Here is a 25,535-nt window from a genome sequence, read left to right on the forward strand (position 1 = left end):
ACAGAAAAAGCATCAGCCCACGATAAACTCCAATAACCAATGGTCACAGGGTTGGGGAGGCAACAGGGATTGGTGGGGACTGAGGCAAAGTGGAAAATTTATCCACCCACTCCCCGCATCCAGCCAAAGCGGCAGTCATCTCTCAGCTCCTGACAGGCAGTCTGATTTTTCAAAAGAAGCTAGAAATCAAGATTTTTCTGTGACATGTTCCCAGTTTCTCAATGTGGCAACCAGTTCTATTTTTTTAAACCAGAAATAGGACCTGGAGGCCAGAAAACAGGTCCTTGGCTTATCCCCAGTTGTAACCTCTGATCCAGAAAGAACAGAAAAAAAAAAAAAAAATCAAGAACCAAAAGAGCACACCAATGTGATTCCAAAATAGAGATTTATTTATTAAGGATTATTTAGTTTCCACATAAAAATCACCAATTGTTCCTCACTGGGTTTTTAACACGTATCAGTTCTTTGGGGATTGCTCTGTTCGCCCCAACACTTTCAAAGATACAGCTCTTTTTAGCGCCAGGAAGGACAGTTAAGGCAGCAAGGCGTGTTCTTGGGTTCATCCTCTCCCCCTTGAAAGAATACACATGGTAGGTAGTTTCTTAGGTTGGAAAAGCCGTCCCTGAAGAAGATAATTATGGAGAAGAATGCAAATACAGTCATCTATGGTCAATTATTTGTGCCTGATAGCTTTAAAATAACCCTCCCCTTGGTCATCAAAGGCTTGCTGGTTGGTTTCAGCTATAAAAACACTGTCTAGCAAAAGACAGTAAGAAAGAGCAGGCTCTAATGACAGTGCTGTGAGGTTGGGCTGTGCAAACCACTGAGAACACACACCAGTCTGCTTTAAAAAAAATCCCACAACAGGGGCCCTGTATAATTTCAGATCAAACCCCCTCGTGGTCCTTAAAATACCCCAAACGTCATTCAGCCAGATCCTCAGAAGGACACATGCCTATTTTTAAAGTGAGGAGTCTGACACCAGTTCCCCCAGAGTCACGCTCCGCATGGGGTGGTGGTGGGAAACCAAAAAAACCCTAGGACTTGATTTATTAGAAACATTAATCAATTTTTATCACACTGAAATGAAGGCATAAAGTCAGTCTGTGCTGTCATGAAATTCAGAAGTGAGATCATTATTTATTGCTCCAGGAGGATAGACCCCAAAAGTGACTTTTAAAAGAGCAGGGCCGGTCCCCTGCAGACCCTGGTCCGTCTCTGGGCTGCTCTGGGGGGCGCCTCAGGCTGGGGGTGGCCGGCCGGCTGGATTCACAGTGATTCGGGTTTGCCTGTTCCTGCGGGGGGCTGTGGTCAGGGGCATGTGGCCCGGGGTGCCCGCTGAGGGTCTGGCCTACACCTTGTAGTTGAGCTCAGCGTTCATCTTGGTGTACATCTCGTAGATGACGTCGATGGTGGCCGTGTAGTTGACCAGGAAGAGGCGGACCTTCTCCAGGCATTCCTCTTCCGTCACGTTCTGGCCCTTGGAGAGTGCTTTGAGGAGGTCGGACTTATAGGGGGCCGCGTACAGTGCTGCCTTGAGACGGGTGAGAGGGGGGTGCTCAGTGTTAGCGGAGGGGGAGACCCTGAGCCACCGGGCCAGGCCCGTCGGGGTTCTGGGAGGGGACTCCCCAGAGGTCCGTGCTGGGCAGGGGTCTGTGCTATTCGTGGTGCTGGGCGGGAAAGGCCAAGGGGGATGTGTGTCCCCTTCTACTCCGGTGAGAGACAGCAGGAAGTTTTGGGGACAGACAGACCTGGGTTCAAATTCCAGCTTGTGCCGCTGACTAGCGGTGAGCCTTGAGCAAGTTACTTAGCCTCTCTGAGCCTCAGTTTCCTTATCTGTAAAATGGGGATAATAATGACACCCACCCAATCGGGCTGCCTTTGTGAGGATTAAGGAGGTCATGCCAAGTGCTCAGCACAGCCCCAGGCACATAGCAGGTGCTCGGCATGGACGAGCCTCTTCCCCCGGGGCTCCCTGCCCTGGAGAAAGTGAACCGCTTCCTTCTGAGACCCCACCTTTCTGAGCCGGGGAGAGGATGGCTGATCTGTGCTGTTCCTCTTTTGTCCTTCAGGGGGTGATACTTCCCTAAATTTCAGGGCTTCCCTGACAACTTGAAAAGTCCAGAGAACCGGACATACACAGAATTTCAGAGCCAGAAGGAAAAGGATGCAACCGGATAAAAAGCTTAGGCTACAAGCCTTTTGAGAAGGTGAGGAAATTACAGATAATAACGTTATCATTAGGAGTCAGAATAGAAATAGCTTCAATTTGCTGAGTGTAAACCACACGCCAAGAACTTTATACAGAGTGACACGCTGACTCTTCACAATGAGACTGTGAGGCAGGGCCTATTTTATACCCATCTGCAAGATGAGGATACTGAGGCTCAGGAGGTAGAATCCCAGCTGCCCGTTTTTCTTACTGTGTGACCTCTAGCAAGATCCTAAACGTCTCTGGGCGTCAGTTTCCTCATCTGTGAAATGGAGGCAAGGACAGTACCTCTCGGTGCATTCGTGAGGATCACCCTCCGCCGGCAGCCCGCCAGGCCAGGCATCCAGCACACATGGTTATTACTGAGGTGGTGGTCGTGAGGCCTTCAAGGGGGAGGGGGTCTGCCGGGGATGGCGGGGGACAGGGCTCTTGCGGTGCCCACCCAGGATGAACACTGTCCCCAGCCCTGCCAGGGCAGATGGCCCAGATGTGGCCCTATTTCCTGCCTGGATCCAGCAGATTCCCGACCCAGCCTACCCTCGACCTGTGCCACGTGGGACAGAGACCAGCCCTCAGATGCCGGTTCTCACGGGAGCGAGGAAGAGCGGGTGGTGGGGGCTTCAGGAGGAAGGGCAGCCACGACAGTGTGCAGGGCAGCCCGAGGGCTCTCCACACGTCCCCAGTGGACCTCTCCCAAAGCCGGGCTGGTGCTGAAGGCCAGTGGTCATCATCACCCCAACACAAGTCACCAAGAGCCTCGTGGGCCAACGTTCTTTCAGCAGACGCCCCCGTGGGCACAGGGGCCCTTCCTCCCCTCCCCACTCCAGTGCGAGGGTCCCAGCTGAATCCAAGGGGCCAGTGAGGCCAGCCCACCATCAACCCGACAGCCTCAGTCTCTGCCCTGCTTCCTCCCACGGCCTCCCAATCAGGCCCCTCATCAGAACCACCACGGAGCATCTAGGAAAATATCCACCACGCGGCAGGGGTCCCTCGGAGCACCAGCCTCACCCCAGATGGACAGGGGAGCCCTTCCTGAGCCGGGGTGGGAGGGGGGCGGGCCCGCAGCCACAGGGCGCGGGGCAGAGGGCGGGCCCCGCGAGCCGGTGGTCCTTCCGGGCCTGCGGCGCGGCTCACCTGGAAGATCTTCTGCACGATCCAGCCGTGGTACTTCTTGAGGGCCATCTCGTAGGCCTTGGTGGCGTTGACGCGGACGAGGCTGGGGTGGTTCTCATCGCGCTCGCCGTCGCAGATGCTCTGGAGGAACACCTGGATGAAGCGCAGGCCTCTGCAGCCGGAAGGGAGACTGCGCTTCAGGGCCCTGTACGGCCCCGTCGGCACCACCCGCCAGCGCCGCACGCGGAGGCCCGGATGCGCTCTGTATTAACCTCCTACAGTGAGCCGGGGGCACGGACACCCCAAAGGGAGTGACGATTCCTCCGCTGTCATGTGTCTACAACAGCTTCTGTGTAACGTGACTCCCCGGCTCACATCACATGTCCAAGTACCTCGTCTATACCAGGCCTGGGGCCAGTCCCTGTTGGGCTGTAAGGTCTATGAGGGCAGGGTCTGGGCCTGTCTTGCCTATTTCCATGGCCACATGGCCATCAGTGCTTGAGGAATGAAGCCAGTCAGTGCAGGGTTGAAGCTGCAGCTCTGGTCCTCAAAGGGCTCAGGGACCGTAGACCAGGGACATGCTGAGAACACAGGCGAGTTTGACCCTGTGGGTTCCCCGCCTCCATCACTGCCTGAGCCACGGTCTGCATCCTCCAATGGCCACTTGAGCCCTTCCTCTGGGGTAGGACGATGCTTCAAGAGCCAGAAGAAGGGTGCGGGTCACGGCAGGGTGACCAAGTTGAAAATCAGACCAGTACTAGCCCTTTAATCCACCTCATTTCATCTGCTCCCCTCAGCCCTGTGAGACTAAGTTCAGCATGACCTGCCCACTTCACAGAAGGGAACACAGAGGTACCCCAAAAGCTCAATCAAAGGCCGGGATGTGAACCCAGCCTGTCTCACTCCCCAGCTGGGGTCCTCTGCTCCCTCCCTGCAGGGCGGTAGGATTCAGGTTGGGGGGTTCTTAGGGGCAAGTGTTCTGGGCCCGAGGACTAAAGGAATAAAAGTTAAGCTTTATCACCTATGAGGTGAAGGGAAATACTCCATGCTTGGATCACAACCCTCAACCATTGGGGATCAGCCTGGGGTGTGGAAGCGAGCTCGGGGTCCAGTCCCAGCCCTGCCCTGGCTGACCACCTCTCCTGAGCCCCTGCCTCTCCCAGCCCAAATGATCCCCCTCTAACCAGCAGCTGGGACGATTCCTTCTCAAGCCCCATCTTACCCTGTTGCCAATGGACTTCATGCCCCTCAGTGGCTCCCTAGCACCCCTGAGGAGGCTGGAACTCATCCTTGTCCAATCCCATCTCATCTTTCCCTGCTCCTGCCTTGCATCCCGGGCCCTGGCTAGACCAGATCTTCCTGGAGGGGCAGATATGCTGTGTCTCTCCTGCCCTCCCAAGGCCTCTGCAAGGCCTCTTCCTCTTGGAACCCTCCTGTTCCCTGCTTGGCGATTCTCCTCCGGGAAGCCCTCCCTGATTTCTCTCTGCTCCAGGGTCTGATATCCAGCTGTCAGGATCTGCCCACCAGCCTGACCCCTTGCCCAGGCTGTGATACCCTAAGAGGGACCACGCCTCTCCAAGCATCATCCCATGCACCCGGCACCATGCACAGCACACAGCAGGTGCTTATTATGTGCTCGATTTGTTGACATGCACCGGCATGTGCTCTCCCAGTCACCTGGCTCTGCCCATGTCTGATCTGGACACAAACCATCTAACTGATCTGAACGTCACTCTCTGGCTTGCTCTTCCTGAGAAACCTATGGAACCTGCCAATGGATAGACACAGGGGCGTTCCTTATTCCAAGTCTGTGAGTCTCTTGTTGACAGATAAGAGTAGGTAGCTCAGTGGGGGCGAGTCATAAAATAGGCCATAAGGTTGTTAATTATAGCCCACTTACCCCCTGATGCCCACACAGGCCACACCCTCCAGGGAGCAGATTCTTCCTGTTCTGTTTCACCAAAGAAGTGCGTGGGGGTGGGGGTGGGGTAGCTTCAGGGAATGGAGAGAGAGACAGGGGAAGAGCGCCTTTCCTGGCTCCTCACTCCAGGCCCCAGAGAAAGGGCAACATTGGGAACATCCGTGGGGCAGAGAATGGGTCCCTGGCTTCACAGTTGTTGCCAGGGACTGTGGAGTTTGCACAGCTAAAGGAGAATTCTGGAGCTGGTAGAGAGCAGGGTGATCTCAGCAAGCAAGCTGCCTGGCCTCTCTGAGCCTCAATGGCTTCATCTGTAAGATGCAACAATTGTATGCGGCTCCAAATATGTGCTATGAGGACAATATGTATCACGGTTACAAGCACTGTCAACTCTGGGGTAAGACTGAGTTCATATCCCATATCGGGGTACCCTGCCTCCAGGCCACAGGACGAATTTGTGCAAATTAGAGTTCTTTGTCCTCAAGATGCTGTATTTCTGTCAAGAAGCTGTCATAATATACAAATCTACCATGTGTGTGATGTGACCGGCCCTAGACGGAACATCTTTGTGCAGTGTACAACCTGCACAGCTGTGCTCAGCCACTCAGTCCCAGCACTGCCCCTGTGCCCTGGGCATGTGATTTGGCCTCCAGAAGCCCCAGCGGCCTCCTCTGGGAGATGGGGATAACCACACCTAACTCACAGCACATGAAATGCGATTGGGTGTCTAAACAGCTTAGCACAGCGGCCAGAGTACCCGCCGGCTTGCTATGCCTCTGGTGGGGTGGGACAAGCAAGGAAGCGTCACCATCAGGCTGGCCTTGGCCCCCAGGGCGCTTTTTCTCTGTCACTAACTAGCTTTGCACAAGAAGAGCGCCTATGTAAAGACAGGAAGTGCCCGTCCTGCCCCCGTGGGGCAGTGGCGGGGTTGGCCGTCCCTCCTCTGCAGAGCAGGACTCCGGGCCCACCAGCCACACACACCCAGCCACCTGAGCCCATCACCTCTTCAGCCACATCAGCGCCAGCGTGGCCCCCACTTTGGGCCACTCTGCTCCATACATTTCCTTCTCCACCTCCAGGATGTTCTGCAGGGTCCGGAACTTGGCCGGGTCGGTGTCATACACAGCTTTGATTTTCTGAAACAGAGCACACAGGGTTTCCCCCTTAGGAAGGCTGCCCCCATAGACGGCTGCCCGCGTGCTGGGTGGAGGGGCACCCCGCCAGAGCCTCGCTCTCCTGCCCCCCAGTGCCAGGACCTGCAGTGGGGCTTGTCAGAGGGGCTTGTCATAACAATAACCATGACTGTTCGCATTTGCAGGACTTGCGAAGTACTTTATGGGCACAGCCTCATTTGATCCTCACGGCAACCCTGATGCTGCTGTCATAATTCCAATTTGCAGATGAGGAAACTGAGGCTCAGAGAGGGGAAATGACGTGCACAAGGTCACATAGCTGGTGCAGGTGCGAGCGGGTTCCAGCACTGGCCAGGCCCCAGAGTCCACATTCTCTAACCACTACTGACAGCGCCTCAAACCCCAAGCATCTGAAGTTTCGCTTTTGTGGACAAATGGAAATAGGTTCTTAGGATTCTGAGATGTCCAGGAAGAAGGCTCCTGAGTTGGAGGCAGGCAGTTTGGATGTGAATTCCACCTCTGCCACTTCCGTGCTATGAGCCCCTCAACAGCTCTGAGCCTCAGCTTCCTCATCTATAAAATGGGGATAATGACACAGAACCAGCCTCAGAGTGGATCCTCATGGGGGGAGGGTCAGTGGCTAGGGGATGCCATCCGGAACTCTCAGAATTGGGGAAGGGAAGGGCAGGGTCAGTGCACCTGGAGTTTATTTTTTGTTTGGTAGAGTGAATACAAGAACCAGTAGGTTCCTTCTCAGGTCAACCCTCCAGACTGTGGTCCTAGTTTGGCTATGACTGGATGGCATGACCGCAAAGAGGACCAAGAACCTGGAGCTCCAAGTCAGAGAAGCTGGGGCCCAGGCCCATTTCCACATCTCCTTCCTGTTCCTCAGCCTGGGGAACTTGCGGCAGGGAGCAGGGCACTGGTGACCAGACGGGATTATAGAGTCCTGATCTGGGTACCGGGGCTGTAGGGCCAAGTACGTACTGTGATGTTGCCACTTATGTCCACCTTGATGGGAGTAAACACTGGGGAGCCGAGGCAATCTGGGGACAACACAAGAAGAGAGATTTAGATTCCCAATGAGGGTGATATTCAGGACCTCCATGGGCCATGGGGACAGGAGGGGAGGTCACCTGGTGTGTTTAAGGAAAGGCAGAGCTGTTTGTTAAGTACTAAAATGGTTCATGGGCAATCTGGAGTGCTGGGCTCTGAGTGAGACCAGTTTCTTACTGCAGGACTTGTCAGAGCCTTTAAAATACACCTGGACTAGGACTTCCCTGGTGATCCAGTGGTTAAGACTCCGCACTCCCAATGCAGGGGGCCCGGGTTTGATCCCTGGTCGGGGAACTAGATCCCGCATGCTGCAACTAAGAACCCACATGCTGCAACTAAAAGAGGCCGCATGCCACAACTAAGACCTGGCGCAGCCAAATAAATAAATAAATACTAAAAAAAAAATACAACTGTACTATCTAGGGGGCAAACCATTTTGTCCACAGCACCCTCTCTCCCTAAGACAAAATGTTCTATATTTGCACCGTCTAACATGGGCCACATGTAGCCTTTGAGCACTTGAAATGTGGTGAGTGTGATCGAGGGACTGAATTTGTAATTTGATTTAACTTCCATTCATTTAAATTTAAATAGCCACACGTGGCCAGTGGCTACCTAATTGGACAGCACAGTGTAGAGTATCTTGCAAAACTAACGCTCTAAGAAACCATCTTGGCTGACATGGCGGAGGCCACGAATGAACCAGCTGGCCAGGAGGCAGCTCGAGGAATCTTACGAGCTGGAAGAAGAGCTCGTTCACCAGCTTCTTTTTTTTTTTTTTTTTTTAATTTTTATTGGAGTATAGCTGCTTTACAATGTTGTGTTAGTTTCTACTGTACAGCAAAGTGAATCAGCTATATGTATACACATATCCCCTCTTTTTCGGATTTCCTTCCCATTTAGGTCAGCACGGAGCATTGAGTAGAGTTCCCCGTGCTATACACTAGGTTCTCATTAGTTATCTATTTTGTATATAGTAGTGTATATATGTCAATTCCAATCTCCCAATTCATCCTACCTGACTCATTCACCAGCTTCTAAGGAGGAAGTGAGCTGGCGACCCAGAGGCCCCACCATTCTGAGACTCTGCATAAGAGCCCAGGAGAACCCACCAGGAGTGGGACTCTGGTCACTTAGCAGAGCTCGATGAACTGGGGCTCCATACCCGCTCTGCACACCCTGGCAGTGTGGGCTTGGTCATGTCCCTTCTGCTCTCTGAGCCTCAGCTTTCCCATCTAGCAAATGGGCCAACAGAACCGATCAGAGCTGCTGTGAGGATGATGTGAAACAACCCACTTCCAAGACACAAATTTTGTTCACCTCTGGAATCGGAATGTTCTTAACTGGAGGCGTTTTTCCTGTCTTGGTGGTTCATAAAACAACAGAGCATTTTAAAATAGGTGGCACCTTTGAGCTGATGAAATGTGGACCTAGAAACTGGCAGTGCCTAGAACTCAGGACTCCATGGGAAATGTGAGCTGCCTGTGGACTGTCTCTCCTCCTTTCCCTCCTCTGTGATCCCCCAGCAGGCTGTCACAGGGACCAGAGACAGCCCACAGGTCAGAGCCCCCTGCCAAGGGCTGGGCACGGAGGAAACACATGGGGAAGGGCCAGTTCTCTCCTGAGCAGACTCAACAAGGACTTCACCTCAGAGCCTAAAGACAGCTGTGCTTCCCCAACACCTCTCACCATCCTCGATACAGAGCCCAGGGGGCAAAGATGCCCAAGCAGGACGCAAGTGGGTACCAAACCCACGGCGGGGAAACACCAGCGCCAGCTTCCCCTTGTCCGCTGGCCAGGCTGGGGCCTCGGTGTGCGTGCCAACTGACCGCATGGGGCGGAGGACTGGGGGAGGGACACCTGTGGGCTGAATTCCACCCAAGGTGACCCAGCACACCTGGCCGGCCATCTGGAACATTCTAATCGCAGCTGTTACAAAAAAGGCGCATTGGGGAAACAGCATTGGACGTTATAAATGAAATACCCCAAAACCCAATGGAAAGAAGGTCGGGTAGATATCCAGACACCCTGGGTTTGAATCCAGTTAAGCAAGTCTCCTGTGCCTCAGTTTCCTCACATGTCAAATGGGGCAGCAGTGGTACTTATTTCATAAGGTTGACGTGGGGATTAAAATGCACGCACTGAACGCATTTAGCAGAGTGGCCAGCACAGGAACCCTCAGTACACGAACTGTGACCATCTTTAAGACTTTGTAGCATGACCAGGGCCAGGCTCCACGGTCCAGCAAATGTCACCCAGGCTCGGAAGGCACCAGGTCCGTCAGGACCTCTGCTGAGTGGGAACACTGGGCCTGTGCCCCCTGCCACCTCTACTCTCCTACCTCCCGACTGAGGCCCTCATGGGGCCCGGGGTGGCTGCCTTGCCCCACTGCAGGCTCCCGGGCACAGAATCCTCGGGCCGAGAGGTGAGCCCACTGCTCTCAGCTACCGGCCTCTCTCTCACGCCTGTGGGAGCACATCTCCATCCACGGGGTTATGCTGGACCTCCCCCGGGGCGGCCACAGGAGCTGCTCCGAGGTGCTGGGTGGGGGGATGCAGGCTGCCTGTCCCACCTGATCTTGGGCGCTCTGGACTCCCAGGTGGACCTGCCAAGGGCATTAATGAGGTAATGATTCCACCCACCCTTTCATCTTCCCTGATGTATCGCTGACCTCATCCTGCAAGGCCAACCTGGGAGTCTGTGCAATTTGCTAGCCCTGTAACGTGTTCTCTCCCGGGACATTTACCACTGACTCCCCCAAAGGACAACACATTCCAGACTTAAAATAAGAATGCAGGGGGCTTCCCTGGTGGCGCAGTGGTTGAGAGTCCGCCTGCCGATGCAGGGGACGCGGGTTCATGCCCCGGTCCGGGAGGATCCCACGTGCCACGGAGCAGCTGGGCCCGTGAGCCATGGCCGCTGGGCCTGCACGTTCGGAGCCCGTGCTCTGCAGCGGGAGAGACCACAGCAGTGAGAGGCCCGCGTACCACAAAAAAAAAAAAAAAAAAAAGAATGCAGGGAATTCCTGGCGGTCCAGTGGTTAGGACTCAGCGTTTTCACTGCTCAGGGTAAGGGTTCAATCCCTGGTCAGGGAACAAAGATCCCACATGCCGAGCGGCATGGCCAAAAAATAAATAAATAAAAAGAAACCTCCTTTAAAAAAAAAAATAATAATGCAAGACAGCCAGGACTCTCCACCACTGGAGACTCTTCCCCTCTTGACTATGCAACCAAGGGTCACCAATTCCGAGCCTCACAGGAGCCGGGCAGGTGCCATGGATGGGCAGCACAGGGACTGGCGAAACCCTTCCAAAGGGGGACTTCTCTGGTGGCACAGTGGTTAAGAATCCACCTGCCAATGCAGGGGACACGGGTTTGATCCCTGGCCTGGGAAGATCCCAGATGCTGCAGAGCAGCTAAGTCCGTGCACCACAACTACTGAGGCTGCACTCTAGAGTCCTCGAGTCACAACTACTGAGCCCACACGCCACAACTACTAAAGCCAGCGTGCCTAGAGCCCGTGCTGCGCAACAAGAGAAGCCACCACAATGAGAAGCCCGCGCACCGCAACGAAGAGTAGCCCCTGCTCGCCGCAGCTAGAGAAAGCCAGCGCACAGCAACGAAGACCTAGCTCAGCCAAAAAAAAAAAGAAAAAACCCTTCCAAAGGGATGGCCAATGGCTTCACCTCCACATCTTTCAAAATGTATGTTGTCCAAAGACATGAGGTGGATTGATGGATGGATGGAGAGGTGGATAGAGAGGTATGGTCAGGTATTAATGGTAGAATCTACGTGATTCATGAATATTCACTGTAAAATTCTTTCCATTTTGCTGTACATTTTATTTTTTTTATGGGTATACTATTTTATTAACATTTAAATTTCACCAAGAGTTCACTAGCCATTTGTTCAGATTTTTAAAGACAAAATGGGCAAACAGCTTTAAGGCTGCGATGTATTTAACACTGGACCATATATTCACCAACTAGTCAATCGAAGGGGTATGACTATGCCCTTAGGAGCACCAAGTATAGGAACAAGGCCTGGAATTGGAAGACAAACTTGCCCCACCATTCAGGACTGAACAGAGGTCTTTGGCTGCTGACAGACTCTCCCTTGACTTCAGACTTGAGACAAACCGAGGGAGTCTGTCAGTATACACAAACCACTGCCTTCAGTAACAGGATGGACTGGCCAGAACCAGTTCAGATTGTGGAGGCCAGTCTGAAGTGAGCAGGGTTGGCTAGAGGCTGGAAATGTCGCAGCTGAAAGCCAGCATTGGCAGATGACAGCAGCCATCTTCTAAAAATCGCTGATTCGTACACAAGTTCCTAAGATGCTTTTCCCAAACAGGGTTGCTGTATGTATTAAATTTTTCATATATAAAGTTGGAAAAGAATGTCAGACTTGGGACTTCCCTGGTGGTCCAGCAGTTAAGATTCTGTGCTTCCACTGCAGGGGCACGGGTTCAATCCCTGGTGGGGGAACTAAAATCCCACATGCTGTACAGCACAGCCAAAAAAAAAAAAAAGAACAAGAATGTCAGACACTTTTTTCTGCTCATAAAAGTCATACTTCTTCCTTCCACTTTTTCTCCAAGTCCACTGCATTGCTACCGTGATTGTGGCTCCACGTGTAACTCTGTTTTCCACCCATCCCTGCCATGGACTTGAGCTCAGAGAGGGCAGAGACCAGGGGGCCTCAGTCCGCCTCTGTGCCCCCAGCACCTGGCATGGAGCTGGACCCCAGCATGAATGAGGGGGCAGATAATAGGAAACTGAATCTAGAGGCACATTTCCTGCCAGGTTCTTTTTCTAGCCACTTTCTTATAGTGAAGATTGACCCAATGCACCGGGTCTAAGGACCCACGTGACTAACACGGCAGAGGCTATGAGAAGGGGCTTTGGCCTCAGTTTCCCCGCCTGGAAAGGGACCACCCCTGTAGAGTTGCTGTGATGGGGCAGGCGCCATATGTGCCAAGTGAGGGCCCTGAGCCTGGCCGTGATTTGATTCCCACCACCGGCTGATGTTCGAGTAAAGCCATCCCACGCTGGAGATGTGGAACCAGAGCCTGGTGACAGATCATCACCAACCATGCGTGGGTGGCTTCCTAGCTTTTCCCAGCAACAGGTCACTGGGTGTGCATTTTAGACATGCACAGAATGTTATTCAGCTTCCCTGGCTCTAGAAACGGCTCTTGTGTGGTTCTGAGCGCCCGCCCCACCCTGCGATGGCGGGGAGAAAGGCTTTTTGTTTCGCCTTCCCGACAGCGTGTCACTCGGGTCATGAGACTGCCATGGTTGGCAGGAGCCGGGCCCCAAGGCAGCTGTTCTTGTGCGTCGTGGCTACCGTGCAGGGACAGAGCTTCTGCTCTACTGTAGGGTAGGATGTGGGGTCTGCATGGACTTCTGGAGCCAATTGTAGAGCAGAAGCAAGAGAGGGGAGAGTCGAGGGCTGCGAGATGGACCCCAGCAGAGGGAGGTGGTGAGGCCGACCGACCTCAGAATCCACTTCCCCGCTGCATGGGGCCGGGGCGAGGGGGCAATTGCTGGTAGGAAAGGCATGCCTTTGTACACGTAGATGGGCACAGAGGAGTCGGGCTGGCAGCATCGGGGGGTGGGCCGCCTGTGATCAGGGGAGGAGCACGGTTGTGCTCCAGAGCCCCGGTCCTGGGTTCGGCTCTCAGCTCTGGTGTCTGGACAAGTGCCTGAACCACGCTGAGCTCAGGCCCCTCCCTTTCCAGAGCCCTGAAGTGCTGGGCAAACAGGAGGCGCTCCAGGTAAGCTGAAGCCAGCTTCAACACGCCTCACGGAAGGCTCTGGGTTTATGTTTGCTTTGGCGCAGCCCGAGGCCACCAGGCCCAGAAGAGCCAAGTGACTGGCCCAGGGTCACATAGCGAGAGTCAGGCACGCAGACACAATTAGCCAAGGCTGGTGCCACGACTTCCTCTAGCCTTTCTTTCTAGGACATTTCTATCTGTGTGTGTGAACTCAACAAAGGCGAAAGGACTCTGACGGGAAAACCCTGAAATGATTTTAACCCCCAAGCACACCGTGGCCTAAGCCTTGAAACGCAAACTGGCCGCTGCTCTGGATACGACACGACACAACATCCTTCTGGAGGGTTATGCAGCTTTACCTTTCCTACAGAATGCAGCCCTGCCTCAAAATTATTACCTTTCTTGTTTTACCTGTTTTGCAGTTAACTGAAACTTGTTTTTCATTGTTGTCAGCCAACAGGGTCTTTAGAATGACACCCAGAACCTGCCAGAAGGGAAGGGCAGGGGGTGGGGGGGGCGGGGGGGGCGCTCGGATGCTTTTCTCATTCATCAAAGGAAGTTGTCTCAAAAACAAAAGAAAAATCAGGTACAATTTCACCATCTCACTGCATGGAACCAACTCTAATGGGCACGGATTCCAAACACAGTCAAGCCTTGGTTACCTGGAACGTGTTGGCAAATGGCCCCTTCTGTTTAGAAGACTTTTCTAAGCATGCTACTCAACCCAAAAGGCATAAGGAAAAGGCCAGTAAGTCTGATTACAAAATCCAGAAACCTTCTATATGGGATGGGGTCGGGGTGGGGGGAAATCCCATCACCAAACTAAGCCAAAGAGCAAACTGATTGGGGGAGGGGATGACCTGTGTAACAAATATCATAGACCAAAGACTATCATCCCTAATATGTAAAGAGCTCGAACAAATCAATAAGAAAAAAACAACAACCACCTTATAGAAAAATGGACAATTAAAAGAAGAAAGGAAAAGACATTTAATCTCAATAATAAAAAGAAAATAAAGCAGTGAAATATTTTCCATCTACCAAATTTTATGAATGTACCAACTTTCACATTCAGCCATTCTGGATGGAACTTCTCAAAATGTAACTCAAACGTCCCTGCCTTTGTACAGCAAGCCATTTGCAGTTCTCTAAACAGGGCCATCATCAAAAACAGGAATTATGATAAAGGTGTGGCCCACTGACGTCACAGGCTCCCTCAACTCTTCTCTAAATGGCCCTACATGGTATGTTTTCAGGGACTTAGGACAGTTTTGTGTAGTTTTTTTAAACTCCTCTTGTTTTCTCTGCAGTGCTTTGATTCTGCTAGATACTTGGAAAACAAATAGCTAACTTTGTCACCATTGCCTGCAAAATAAGAGGAAACAGGCACCAAGCAAGCATTCTGTGCATGACCTCTGTGACAGTTCTGCCCGGGTCTCTGTCATAGCTCAGATGGTTGAGATTGCCCAGACAGCAGAATTCCCCGTAAGCCAGCAGTCACCATATGCCACACAGAATCACATTCACTTCCTCTTTTTCTGGCCTCAATGTAGTTGGAAAGCACCTGCCATCATGCTCTGAGCAAGCCCCCAGCACATATCTGGAAATTTCCATCCAAGCTGCCCCTCAACACCTGCCTCTTCAGACAACCATATCTTCCAACAGGTGATGTTCCCAACATTAGGCAAGAAGGTGAGAGAACCGCCCCCGCCGTGGCCCGCCCTCTCATTTCATCTCAGGAATAATTTTCCTTCAAGAACAAAAAGCATTCCATTTTTAAGACGCACAGCTTCACTTTCAGCCTGTGTGATTCAGTGTGGGAATACCAGATCCAACCCATAAATACTTATTTGAAAAAGGATGAAGAATGTACCTGTGTCATGACTCTAGGAGCCTGGTTTGGGGAGGTTCTATTTCAAATTCAATTTTTTTTTTTTCAATAGCTGGATAATAAGGTTTCGTTGTTAAACACATGGGGCAGATTAACTTTACAGATCCTGGGTTACAAGGATCATAATGGGAGGCACTCAAATTACAGCTGATGGAGATGAATCATTTATTAATCCACGGGTATGTGGGGTGTGTGTGTGTGTGTGTGTGTGTGTGTGTGTGTGTGTGTGTGTGTGTGTGGAGATGGCTCAGTCTGCAATAAGGCCTATTTTGAAGCATAAGAGCCCTGAGAATGCCCACCTTCCTAAAACTAGTTCCCATTCTAAATTCTACTATCCTAATATCTAAGAGAAAAGAATGTTTACAAAATGATGCTTTTAAAAATTACCCCCATGACATGCCAACTCTCTTTATCCAAAATTGACCCCTTTGTCAAAAACCAGCCTTCAGTCGGGAATGCAGATGGGAAAATGATTTCTCTTACTTGCTGTGTGGCCTGGGAGAATTTAGTTAAACTCTCTGAGCCTCAGTTTCCGCATTTGTAAAATGAGGCTAATAACAGGCCTCAACTCATAGTTTCTGGCTAAATTTTTTTAAAAGTATTCTTTATGATTATGATTATAATAACTATTATTACACATTATATCATCATTCTTTAGAGAAGAAATCCAGAAAAGAGTGATTCCAATGATTAAGAAATCAAAAGAGAAAGAGAGGAAGGGAGGGAGGAGAGAGAGGTAGGGAAAGAAGGTGTTATCAGTTGATTGATATGGGTAAAATTAACAGGAGCCCTTCAGTTATAAAATAAGGACCATGTATTCCTGACCATTAATGTCTGAGATCAGAAGGGAGTGGACAAAGGAACTCGGGGGGACAGCAGTGCAGAAAAGGAATCATTTCTGAGCCAGGGGAAGTGTGAGCTGACTGCGGAACTGCAGGGACAGAAAGCAGAGGTTTTACAGAACTCTGGAGAGGGTTGATCCATTGTAATGACTTTTTTTTTAAATTTATTTATTTATTCATTTATTTAATTTTTGGTTGCATTGGGTCTTCGCTGCTGCACGTGGGCTTTCTCTAGTTGCAGCGAGCGGGGGCTACTCTTTGTTGCGGGGCGCAGGCTTCTCATTGTGGTGGCTTCTCTTGTTGCAGAGCACAGGCTCTAGGCACACGGGCTTCAGTGGTTGTGGCTCACGGGCTCTAGAGCGCAGGCTCAGTAGTTGTGGTGCACGCGGCATGTGGGAATCTTCCCGGACCAGAGCTCAAACCCATCTCCCCTGCATTGGCAGGCGGATTCTTAACCACTGAGCCACCAGGGAAGTCCCCATTGTAACAACTTTTAAAAGCTCAGATACAGTTAACACTGTAACAATTAAAAAAAAAAAACAAAAAACAAAAAACCCTGTTACAAGTAACTCTGTAAGAATGTAACACAAGGAGTTAACATCCATCCAGGCCATTTTAAAACTGAAACAACGCAACCTACATTTCCATTCTAATAAGCTCACTGAAATAAGCACACTGCCAGATGGGAACTTACTTCCTATCATTTCCCCTCCCCGACAAACAGCTCAAAAAGGCCCTTTCTGCCCTGGAAGACTTGTGGCAGGGCTGGCCCCCTACAAAGCCCTTACTAGCTGTGTGACCTGGTTAAATCCCTTCACCACTCTGAACTTTGGTCTCCTCTTCTGTAAAATGACACCAATTCCTCCTAATTCATAAGGTCATGATAAGGACTGGAAATGAGATATCGGCTAGTTCGATGCTTGGCACATGGGAGTCACTCAAAACAGGGGTTATGCTAGCTATGGTGGGGTCATGCATTATATTTTCCATGCTAGCTATGATGGGGTCATGTATTATATTTTACAAAGCCCTTTGTCACGCATTCTTTCCATTCCCTTTCAAGTCCCACGTTGGCTGGGCACCTACGCTCCGCCAGGCACATTGCTGGGGCCTGGGAGGCGATTCACAATGGGGCACTGTTCCTCCAAGAAGCCCTATGCGACAGACACCCCACAGATGAGGAATGAAACGGGGGCTGGATGAGCCAGCAGGTGACAGAGTGGACGTTCGGGTCTTTTCCCTCTTTCTTCTCCATCCTCTTCCCTCCAGGAGCAGAGGCCAGACCTCAGTCCCTGACCTCAGGGCCGGACTTTTCTGAACCCAGAGGATCAAGAGGATCTCATCTTTATCACTGGGGGAACAGAGCAGGTGGGCACCATTTGTCCATGCTCTGCACTGGCCTTTGGATGTTCTAAGTGAGAATTGCTTCAGTAGCCAGGCAGCTCAGCTGGCCCCAAGCCCTGGGAGCTGGTCATCAAGAGCCAGAGGCAGCTTGTTTTTGCAAGAACCTTGTTTCCCAAGGGCTGTGTGGCAAGAAGTGCAGAGTCTAAAGGTCTGAGGATGTCTGTCCCACCTGTGCAAAAAGATGGAGTGATTCTGGGCATTGGGTGCCAACATCATCTGGGGGAGGCCGCCTCCTTCGGCCCTCCTGGGAGGCCCAGCTTCCGCCTTGTACAGTTGGGGCTGCAGGCTCAGAGAGGGGAACCACTAGGGCATGGACACACAGCTGGGGCACCATGGAAGCAGCACTCAAGCTCAGGCTGGCTGTTTGATGCCAATATCCATCTATCTAGAGACTTTGATTCATGGACTTCAGTGGACAATAGACCCAGGTTCAAAGCAACTTCTTCCCTCTAAGCCTCCAAAGCAGCCAGCTCATGAGCTGTTACACAGACGGATGGGATAAGACAACAGGGCCAGCGGCAGCCCTCTATACAGGTGTTACTTGGCTCTAACTTGGGCCAGATGAGCTCATGAGCATGTCCCACCAGCACGCAGTAGGTGTTCCTCAAGGCTAATGAATCCTCACTCACTACTTGCAAACACACTTCCAATGGATGAGAGGAGTCTGCAGGCTGGTTCAAACTTGCAAAACCCATTGCTGAAAGTGACTTATCCACCGCCCTCCACAAAGTACATTGTTTCTTCCTCCTAGAAGCGGTCTACTTCCGGTTCCTACAGCATCCAGCTCTCAACAGACACTCAACCAAAATGATAACTAACCTGCTATTGGACGAGGGTTAATACAGTTTCTTGTTTCTCTTTCTTGGGATATTCTATACAAAACCAAAAATAAACATATATTTGTATCAACTTAAAAAACAAAAACCAAAAAAATTGTGGTCCCAAGTCCTGAAAGGTGCTTGTTGCAATGGTAGGAACAACTTCTTAGAGGCCAAGCGGGTGTGGGTGGGGCTGGTCCCCAGGCAGTTAACTCAATGTCCCAATTAAAGGAAAAACTGAGCTGTCTGGGGTCTCCCCACTGGATGACTTCCATGCCCCAGCTATCAAATCTGCGTTCAATTAGGCAAGAGATATGGTCCCAGCATGGCAAGATGATTATGAGGCACGCAGCTCCAAGGAAACCTGCATAGCTGGTCTGGGGTTCCCAGTGTCTTGGATAAGCCACAGTGGAGCCAGCAGAGCTCCTGGACTTCGGTGGCCAAACAGGCTGGCTCCACTGACCAGACAGGAAGAGGAAAGCAGGCAGGCACAACAGCAAAAGCACTGCATAAGCAGTCCAGAGGCCTGAGTTCTAGTCTGGCTCTGTGGTCAATTGCTGGCTGTGTGACCTTGGGAAAGTCACCTAACCTTTCTGGCCTTGGTTTCTTTGGCTGTAAAACAAGATAATTCTGTGCCTCTGGGCCTGCCATTCCCCCACCCCCCCCCATCCCCGCCAAATAGAGCTAGCATTGAACCAAAGTGACGCAAAACCACTCTTTCTGGGGCTACTCTAGGACTGTTTCGTGAGTATCAGATATCTGTAAGGCTCGATTCTATGCACATCCATTTAATTAAGCTAAGAAGCCTGAAGGAAGTAAAATCACCCCTGGAATCTGGATCTCAAGAACCAAGAGGCAGAAATCATTACTTTCAGCTCCTGCATCTTTGGTTGCTCCCTAAACAGTGAGAGCAAACAGGTGTCACCTCATGCATCAATTCTAATGGACCTCGGAGTGGCCGAGGCTGTGTTTAGACTTAAAGGGGAAAAAAACAGTATCATGATTGATTATTAACGTCTGCCATGGGTACAGGATATGAGTTATGTATCTTAATTTGATTCTATATTTTAACTTAGAAAGAGAGAAGAAAGCAAAACACTTTTAGAAGAACCCAGAAAAATGGGAATGGAACCAAAAGCATTCACTCGACAAACATCACTAGCTCACCAAGTGCACTGAAATAACTCCAAGTGTCAGAATGGGGTAGATTCCATGGGAGTCAGGAAAGATTTTCCAGATGAGGTGACCCCTAAGCTGATTCCTTAAGGATAAGTGGAACCCAGCCAGGTGAAAGGAAGGTGGTGGGCCAGAGAGGAGTGGTACCAGAAGCAGAGAAATTGACGCGGGTAAAGTGCCAGAGGCAGATGATGGCATGGTACCCTCTGTGGGGCTGCAAGCCATTCAGAAAGGTTACAGCACAGATATCAAGGTGGGGTAACAGGGAGCCACTGAGGCTTCTAGGCAGGGAGTGACAAGACTAAATGACTAAGCCTCTCCCTCACCCTCCCTCCATCCCCCCCATCCTCCAATTGCAAATGCTCTAGAACAGCTGCATAACTGACCATAAAAGATTAGAGAGCAGGGCCTCACAGAAGTCAGCTGCAAACTGATCAGTCAGAGGTGAGATCCAATTACTGGGTCAAGGTAAAGAAAGAAGATGGACAAAGGGCTGACCTCTAAGTGGACACAGCAAAACCTATACAGCTCGGGAGACTCAGGCTGGAGATATGGAAGAGTTAGCCCAGGATACAGATGTTCTGAGCTACATCTGACCTGCAGCCCAACCAATTAGCATTCATCAAGCCCAACCAATTCTGTCCCAAACCACCACCGATGATGGTTTAAGAAATGGGGTTGTGCTAACAGGTTAAAAGCCTTCACACCCTTCGACCCAGCAATTTCCCTTCTAAACATTAGAAATAACCAAAGAAGTATGCAAAGAAATATATACAAGAATGTTCACTGTAGCACAGTTTACAAGAGCAAAAAAACAAAAAGGAAGCAATGTAAATGTCCAACAGCAGGGGATTGGCTAAATAAATTATGGCCACATTCAAGCAACGAAGTTCTAGGCAGCTATAAAAAATGCTGATTGATGGGTAAAGGTGGTTATGCTATATTGTTGGGTGTAAAAAAGCAGCTTATACATTTCCCCTTAAATATAGATAAAGATATAAATGGGTCTGGAATGAAAATACTCTGAAATGTCAGCATTGATTCTCTCAAATAACAATAACAACAACAACAAACTCTGCCTCAAAAGGTTGTGAGAGGATTAAGTGAATTAATCTACATAGAATGCTTGGCACACAGTAAATGCTCAATAAATGGCAGCGAGATTTTTAATTTATCATTTCTTCTGGTTCCATTTTCCTTTGAGAAACAGATCTTCCTTGCAGAATTAAAATACTTTTAAAAAACACAGCTTTCAAAAAAAAAAACCAAAAAAAACACAGCTTTCAGCCCTCTGCCCTATTTATATCAAGAGCGGTAGCTCTCAACCAAGGGTAACTCGGTCTCCCTGCAGATATTTTTGGTTGTTACAACTTGGGGAGATGGGGTGCTACTGGCATCTGGTAGAGAGAGGCCAGAGATGCCACTAAACGTCTTACAAAGCACAGGACAGACCCCCACCCCAAAGAATGGCCCAGCCCCAAATGTCAGCAGTGTCACGGTGGAGAAACCCTGATTTGGAGGAAACTGGCACCGAATGCCTTTCAGACTTCTTGTGCCCATAATCCCAGGCCTGCTCCATTCCAGAAACACACCACCCAGATCATCCAGGGGACCAGACGTTCCCAAGACCTAGACAAAGCCCGTGTGTCAGAGCTGACGGCGGATCTCCACCAACCCCTGAGTGTCAGAGAAAAGCCACTGGTGGGAGCATCCTCCTGAAGCTTAAACCCTCAGGAGGAACTCTCCCCCAAGAAGAGCCTAAGGCTTCAAAATGGATCATCACGTTTTTTTAAATAGTGCTAAGAATTATCCTCTGTGGGCCAACCCACTGAGGCCTCTGTATAAATGGTGGTTCTGTCAACAGATGTGACGGCCCACAGCACCCGGCTCGCAGCAAAGACAAGGGTCTTTTGAGATCAGGGAAAGGAGGAGGGGGTGCTCTCCAGCAGGGGCACCAGATCACCGCCAGCTCCAGCCGCCACCACCCCCCTTTCCTCTAAAACCGGCACGATAATCACATCAAATGAGGGAGCCCCCAAATGCAGAACTGATGGGCAACCTTGCTGAAGGTGAGGGAGGAAAGGGCCACAGAGCTTAACTCGGGGTTTCTCCACCTTGAGATCCAGCTAACATTTGGGGTTGGATCAGTTCTTTGTGGTGAGGGCTGTGTGTGCACTGGAGGATGTTTTGCAGCATCCCTGCCTTCTACCCACTAGGTGCCAGTAGCATCTCCCCGTGCCCCTCACCACCCCACCCCCCTCCCAGGTTGTGACAACCAAAAATGTCTCTAGATATTGCCAGATGTCCCCTGAGGAGGCGAAACCGCCCTCAGTTGAGAACGACTAGCTTAAACAGATTCTGAATCCTTGTTCAGGGCAAATGCTCATAGAACCAAGGAAGGGGGAAAAACCTGTCACAAAAATCAACAACTCCTCAATGCTCAAACCAGATAGCTCCCAAACTCCTGCCTGGAGAGTCAGTGTTACCTCAACACTGAGATACAGAAAATAAGAATGTTTTATACATTTAACAAGTTCTGACTGAGCACCTACTGTGTGCCAGGCACTGTTCTGGGTACCAGGGATGTAACAGTGGACGTAAAAGAGCCAGTCTGAGAATCGTACAAACCAGCCAATGGCACTCACTCAAATACTACTCATTAATCAATTATCCACTCTATGAAGGAACCAAAACTGAATCCAGGAACTTGTATAACAACCACACACCTCCCCTTGCCAACAGCTAAGACCTGTTTGGCACTTAAGGCCTCAGAACTTTACACACACCACCTCATTTACTCTTTGCCGCTAGCCTAGGAGATCAGCATGCCCATTTCACAGATGGGGATGCTGAGGCTCAAGAGGTGGAGGAGGAGAGCTGGCACACGACTCCACGTAGTCACAACCACCCCAGAGCCCACGGCACTTCAGGGACTACTGCCCACCATGAGCCCTGGTCACCCACTAGGGGGGAAAGGGAGTGACTGCCCCAGGTGCCACTTCCCTTCAGTTCAGGTCAGTGTCAAGATTCTGTCAGTTTGCAGGTTTCAGCTAGACTCTGCCCTCCGGACTGGTCTCTTCCTACAAGGCTACCAAATGAAACAGCAGGGCGGGGCGCTGGGCAAGCCCACATAGAAGAGGAAAAAGCAGAGCTCAGGTTTCAGCCTTTACTCAGGACCAGCAAAGCAAAGGGCAGGGGCCGATGGTACTGTCTTCAGTTTCCCATTTTCCATCCAGGGTGTGGGCTGGGCTGAGGGATGGGAGAAAGGAAGGTCTGCAACCAGCTCAGTGCTCCTATGACCTCCCAGGGCATGACATATGGAGGAGGGGTCTTTCCCTTTTGGACCCCATCCCAAGCACTCCATGTCTGATGTCGCCCCACATAGCAGCCCCCCTGTCCTGAACCCTGTTCTAAATGGAGGGAAAGCTTTAGGTGGTTCTCCCTAGGAACGGGCCCCAGAGTTTTGTGACTCCCTCCAAAAGGCCCCTCCTCACCCTGCCAGGCTTCCTGCCCTTGGAGTGGGTGTGGTGGGTGGTGTCTCTGATCTGAAATGAGGGAATTCTAAGGAAAGAAGTGTTCACAAAGTCCCATGAGGGAGAGGCTGGGAGAATTTACAGAAAAGAGGGGGTTTATGAAATGGGGGGGATTCATTTTAAGGAGAGGGAGTTGAGAGCCACTCTGAAAGGGAAGAGGGGGATGATAGGGTGAGAGATGTTTTCGGGGACATGGGGGATTGGAGGATTGGGGATTTGGAAGAGTAGGGGTGTCTGTGGGGAGAGGACGACTGGGGTGCACCAGGAGGCGGAGAACTGCCAGCATCTGAAGGACATGTTGGCATGTGAGGTGTCTGGGGAGACAAAAGGGTTGGGAGAGTCTGAGGGAGATGGAGGATATGGGGATGTCTGGGAAGAGATGAAGGATGTGACATGTTCGGGGGGAAAGAGGATTTGGGAGCGGGCAGGGATAGGGAAAATTTGGGGTGCTTGGAGAAAAAGGGCATCTTGGGTGCGTGGGGAATTAGGATTTGCGGTGTCTAGTTGAGGGATGGTTGGGGGATGCTCAGGAGAAGAAGGATGCGGGTGCGCTCTGGGTCAGGGCTGCGGGCCAGCTCCCCTCTTCACCCCGGCTCACCGAAGAAGGGCGGCAGGTGGGACACCGCCTCCAAGAAGGGCCCCGTCTCGATCTGCTTGTCCGCGGGCAGCGGCTTCAGCAAGTGCTCCGCCAGCAGCGCCATTTCGGGGTCGAGGCCCTTGGGGATGCCCCAGCCGGCGCCGCGGGCGTCCACACCGCCCCCCGGGCCGCCGCCGTCAGCTCCGGGGCCTTCACTGCCGCCCGCAGCAGGATCAAGGGACGCCAGCGTCGCCACTTCCGCCCGCTCCGCGCCCGCGTAGACGAGCGCTCAGCGCCGCCCGCCGGCAGAGCGCCTAAGCTGCCGGACTCCCCGCCCCGCCCGTCCGCCCGTCCGCCCGCGCCCAATCCTCGCCCACGGCCGCGGACCTCCGCGTCACCATTGGCCGAGGGGCGGGGCTAGCCCGCCCGGCGCGAAAGCGCTCCGACTCTTGGATCCAGGTACGCCCAGGTGAGCCGCTCCCAGGTGACCCGTCCTCAGGTGTGTTACCTGCCGCCCCTGGCGTGGCACCCCCCCAACCAGGCGGGCTGGCTTGGGCCGAGTCCTCGCCTGATGGACCAGGTCACAACTCACAACCCATCCACCAGCCCAGGTTACAGCCCAATCCAGCCAGCGTCCCTTAGGACATCTGTTTCCCCGCAAACAGAGCCTGTCTTCCAACAGCCCCCAGTGACGTTTTGGACACTGCTGTGGTCACAGTTCTCTTTGGCTACAACCACTGGGGACGCATAATTCTTCTCCGTGAGTGATCCTATGCCTGTTGGACACTGCTCAAGTCACAAGTTAACTCAGCCATGCCTAACTAGGACTCCTGTTACCTGAAATCTGGGGTCGAGTCTGACTTCAACAGTCTGATATTACCTGATGGATTCAGCCCAGTTTACAATCCAACTCAATCAACACCTGACTGATGCTTGTTTCCTCAAACCTGACCTCAGCCCACTAGCTCAGAGTACACGCCTGTCACAACCTGGAGCACAGCTCACCTCAGCCAAAACCCACCTAGATGCTTGTGTCCCAAAATTTAGCACACAATTGTTGAGAGCTCATTCATTCCAGAATAAATAATTAACTGTGCCCCCACTATGTGCCATGCACTGTGCTAGGCATTGAGGATAAAGTGATGAAAAGTACAGCAAAATATCTGCTCCTGTGAGGCTGACATTCTAGTTGGGGAGACAATACAACCCAACACAATACAATACATTATAACACAATACACAAATAAGACAACTTCAAATACTAAGTGTAAACAAAGAAACTAAAACAAGGTGGAGTGCCAGGGGATGACTGAGGACACGACTGGGATAGGATGTAGAGAGTTAGGGGCAGTGAGTACCTATGAAGTGGTGACATTTGATCCAAGACCTGAGGGAGAAGTAGGAGACAGCCAGAGTGGCTGGGACATGTGCAAAAGCCTTAAGGTGGCAAAAAACTTGGTGTGTGCAAGCAGCCAGGGGGAACGGGGGAGGGAATGGGAGTGGAGCATGTGCGAGGAAGAGGCAGAGGAGTGGAGGGATAGGAATTGAGTTCAGGGAGGTGAGCAGGGGCTTGTTGGGTTAGGTAGAGGGTGGTATAGTTTGGATTTTATCCTAAGGGCAATGAGAAATCACCGGTGTCAGAAAAATAATTGCCAGACCTTATTCAATATTTTCAATTTAATCTTTCAGGGGGCAAATGGGAGAAGAGGCTGTTCCAAACCAAGGACACGACCCACGTACAGTCAGGAAATGAGAGGGTCTGGGGGAGACAAGGCTATCATCACTTTTCACCCATGACCCAAACCCTGACATGTCCCATAAAGTCAGCTCACCCACTAATAGGAAGCCCAAGCCATCAACTTTGGCTTGTTCCCACCCCACCCAACCTCACCCCCTCAGGCATCCTAAGATACCATCTCCTTGAAGCCTCCCTCACCAGCCCTCCCAGCACTTTGACCCAGTGCCAGAACCCCACCTACATTTCAGACACTGCCATTAATTCCACAGAAAGATCACAACCCACATGGGGACCTCCAGCCTCAGACAATGCCCTGATTTCTCAACTTGCTCCATTGCAGCCAAA

At 51.4% G+C, this 25,535-nt stretch overlaps 1 protein-coding gene across 1 annotated transcript; it reads right to left on the reverse strand.

The window, feature by feature from the left end:
• Positions 1-235: 235 nt before the first annotated feature.
• On the reverse strand, positions 236-23,660 carry GLTP (glycolipid transfer protein). Its single transcript, XM_082853342.1, has 5 exons — positions 23,474-23,660; positions 7,364-7,422; positions 6,246-6,379; positions 3,347-3,497; positions 236-1,534 (listed from the first exon to the last, which is right to left on the reverse strand). The coding sequence occupies exons 1-5, from the start codon at positions 23,574-23,576 to the stop codon at positions 1,352-1,354; spliced, it is 630 nt and encodes a 209-aa protein (XP_082709468.1). The 5' UTR covers positions 23,577-23,660; the 3' UTR covers positions 236-1,351.
• Between the last annotated feature and the right edge of the window lie 1,875 nt (positions 23,661-25,535).

Source organism: Leucopleurus acutus (assembly GCF_964270905.1).
Source record: "Leucopleurus acutus genome assembly, chromosome: 13".
NCBI lineage: Eukaryota > Metazoa > Chordata > Mammalia > Artiodactyla > Delphinidae > Leucopleurus > Leucopleurus acutus.

What these genes read in the sequence shown, in the direction of transcription:
- GLTP (XM_082853342.1), bottom strand. Translation starts at nt 23,576, where the DNA reads ATGGCGCTGCTGGCGGAGCACTTGCTGAAGCCGCTGCCCGCGGACAAG. An exon ending in ACATAAGTGGCAACATCACA is followed by an intron (nt 6,380 to 7,363) that starts GTACGTACTTGG and finishes GCTCTGTTTCAG; the next exon opens with AAAATCAAAGCTGTGTATGA. An exon ending in TCGTGCAGAAGATCTTCCAG is followed by an intron (nt 1,535 to 3,346) that starts GTGAGCCGCGCC and finishes ACCCGTCTCAAG; the next exon opens with GCAGCACTGTACGCGGCCCC.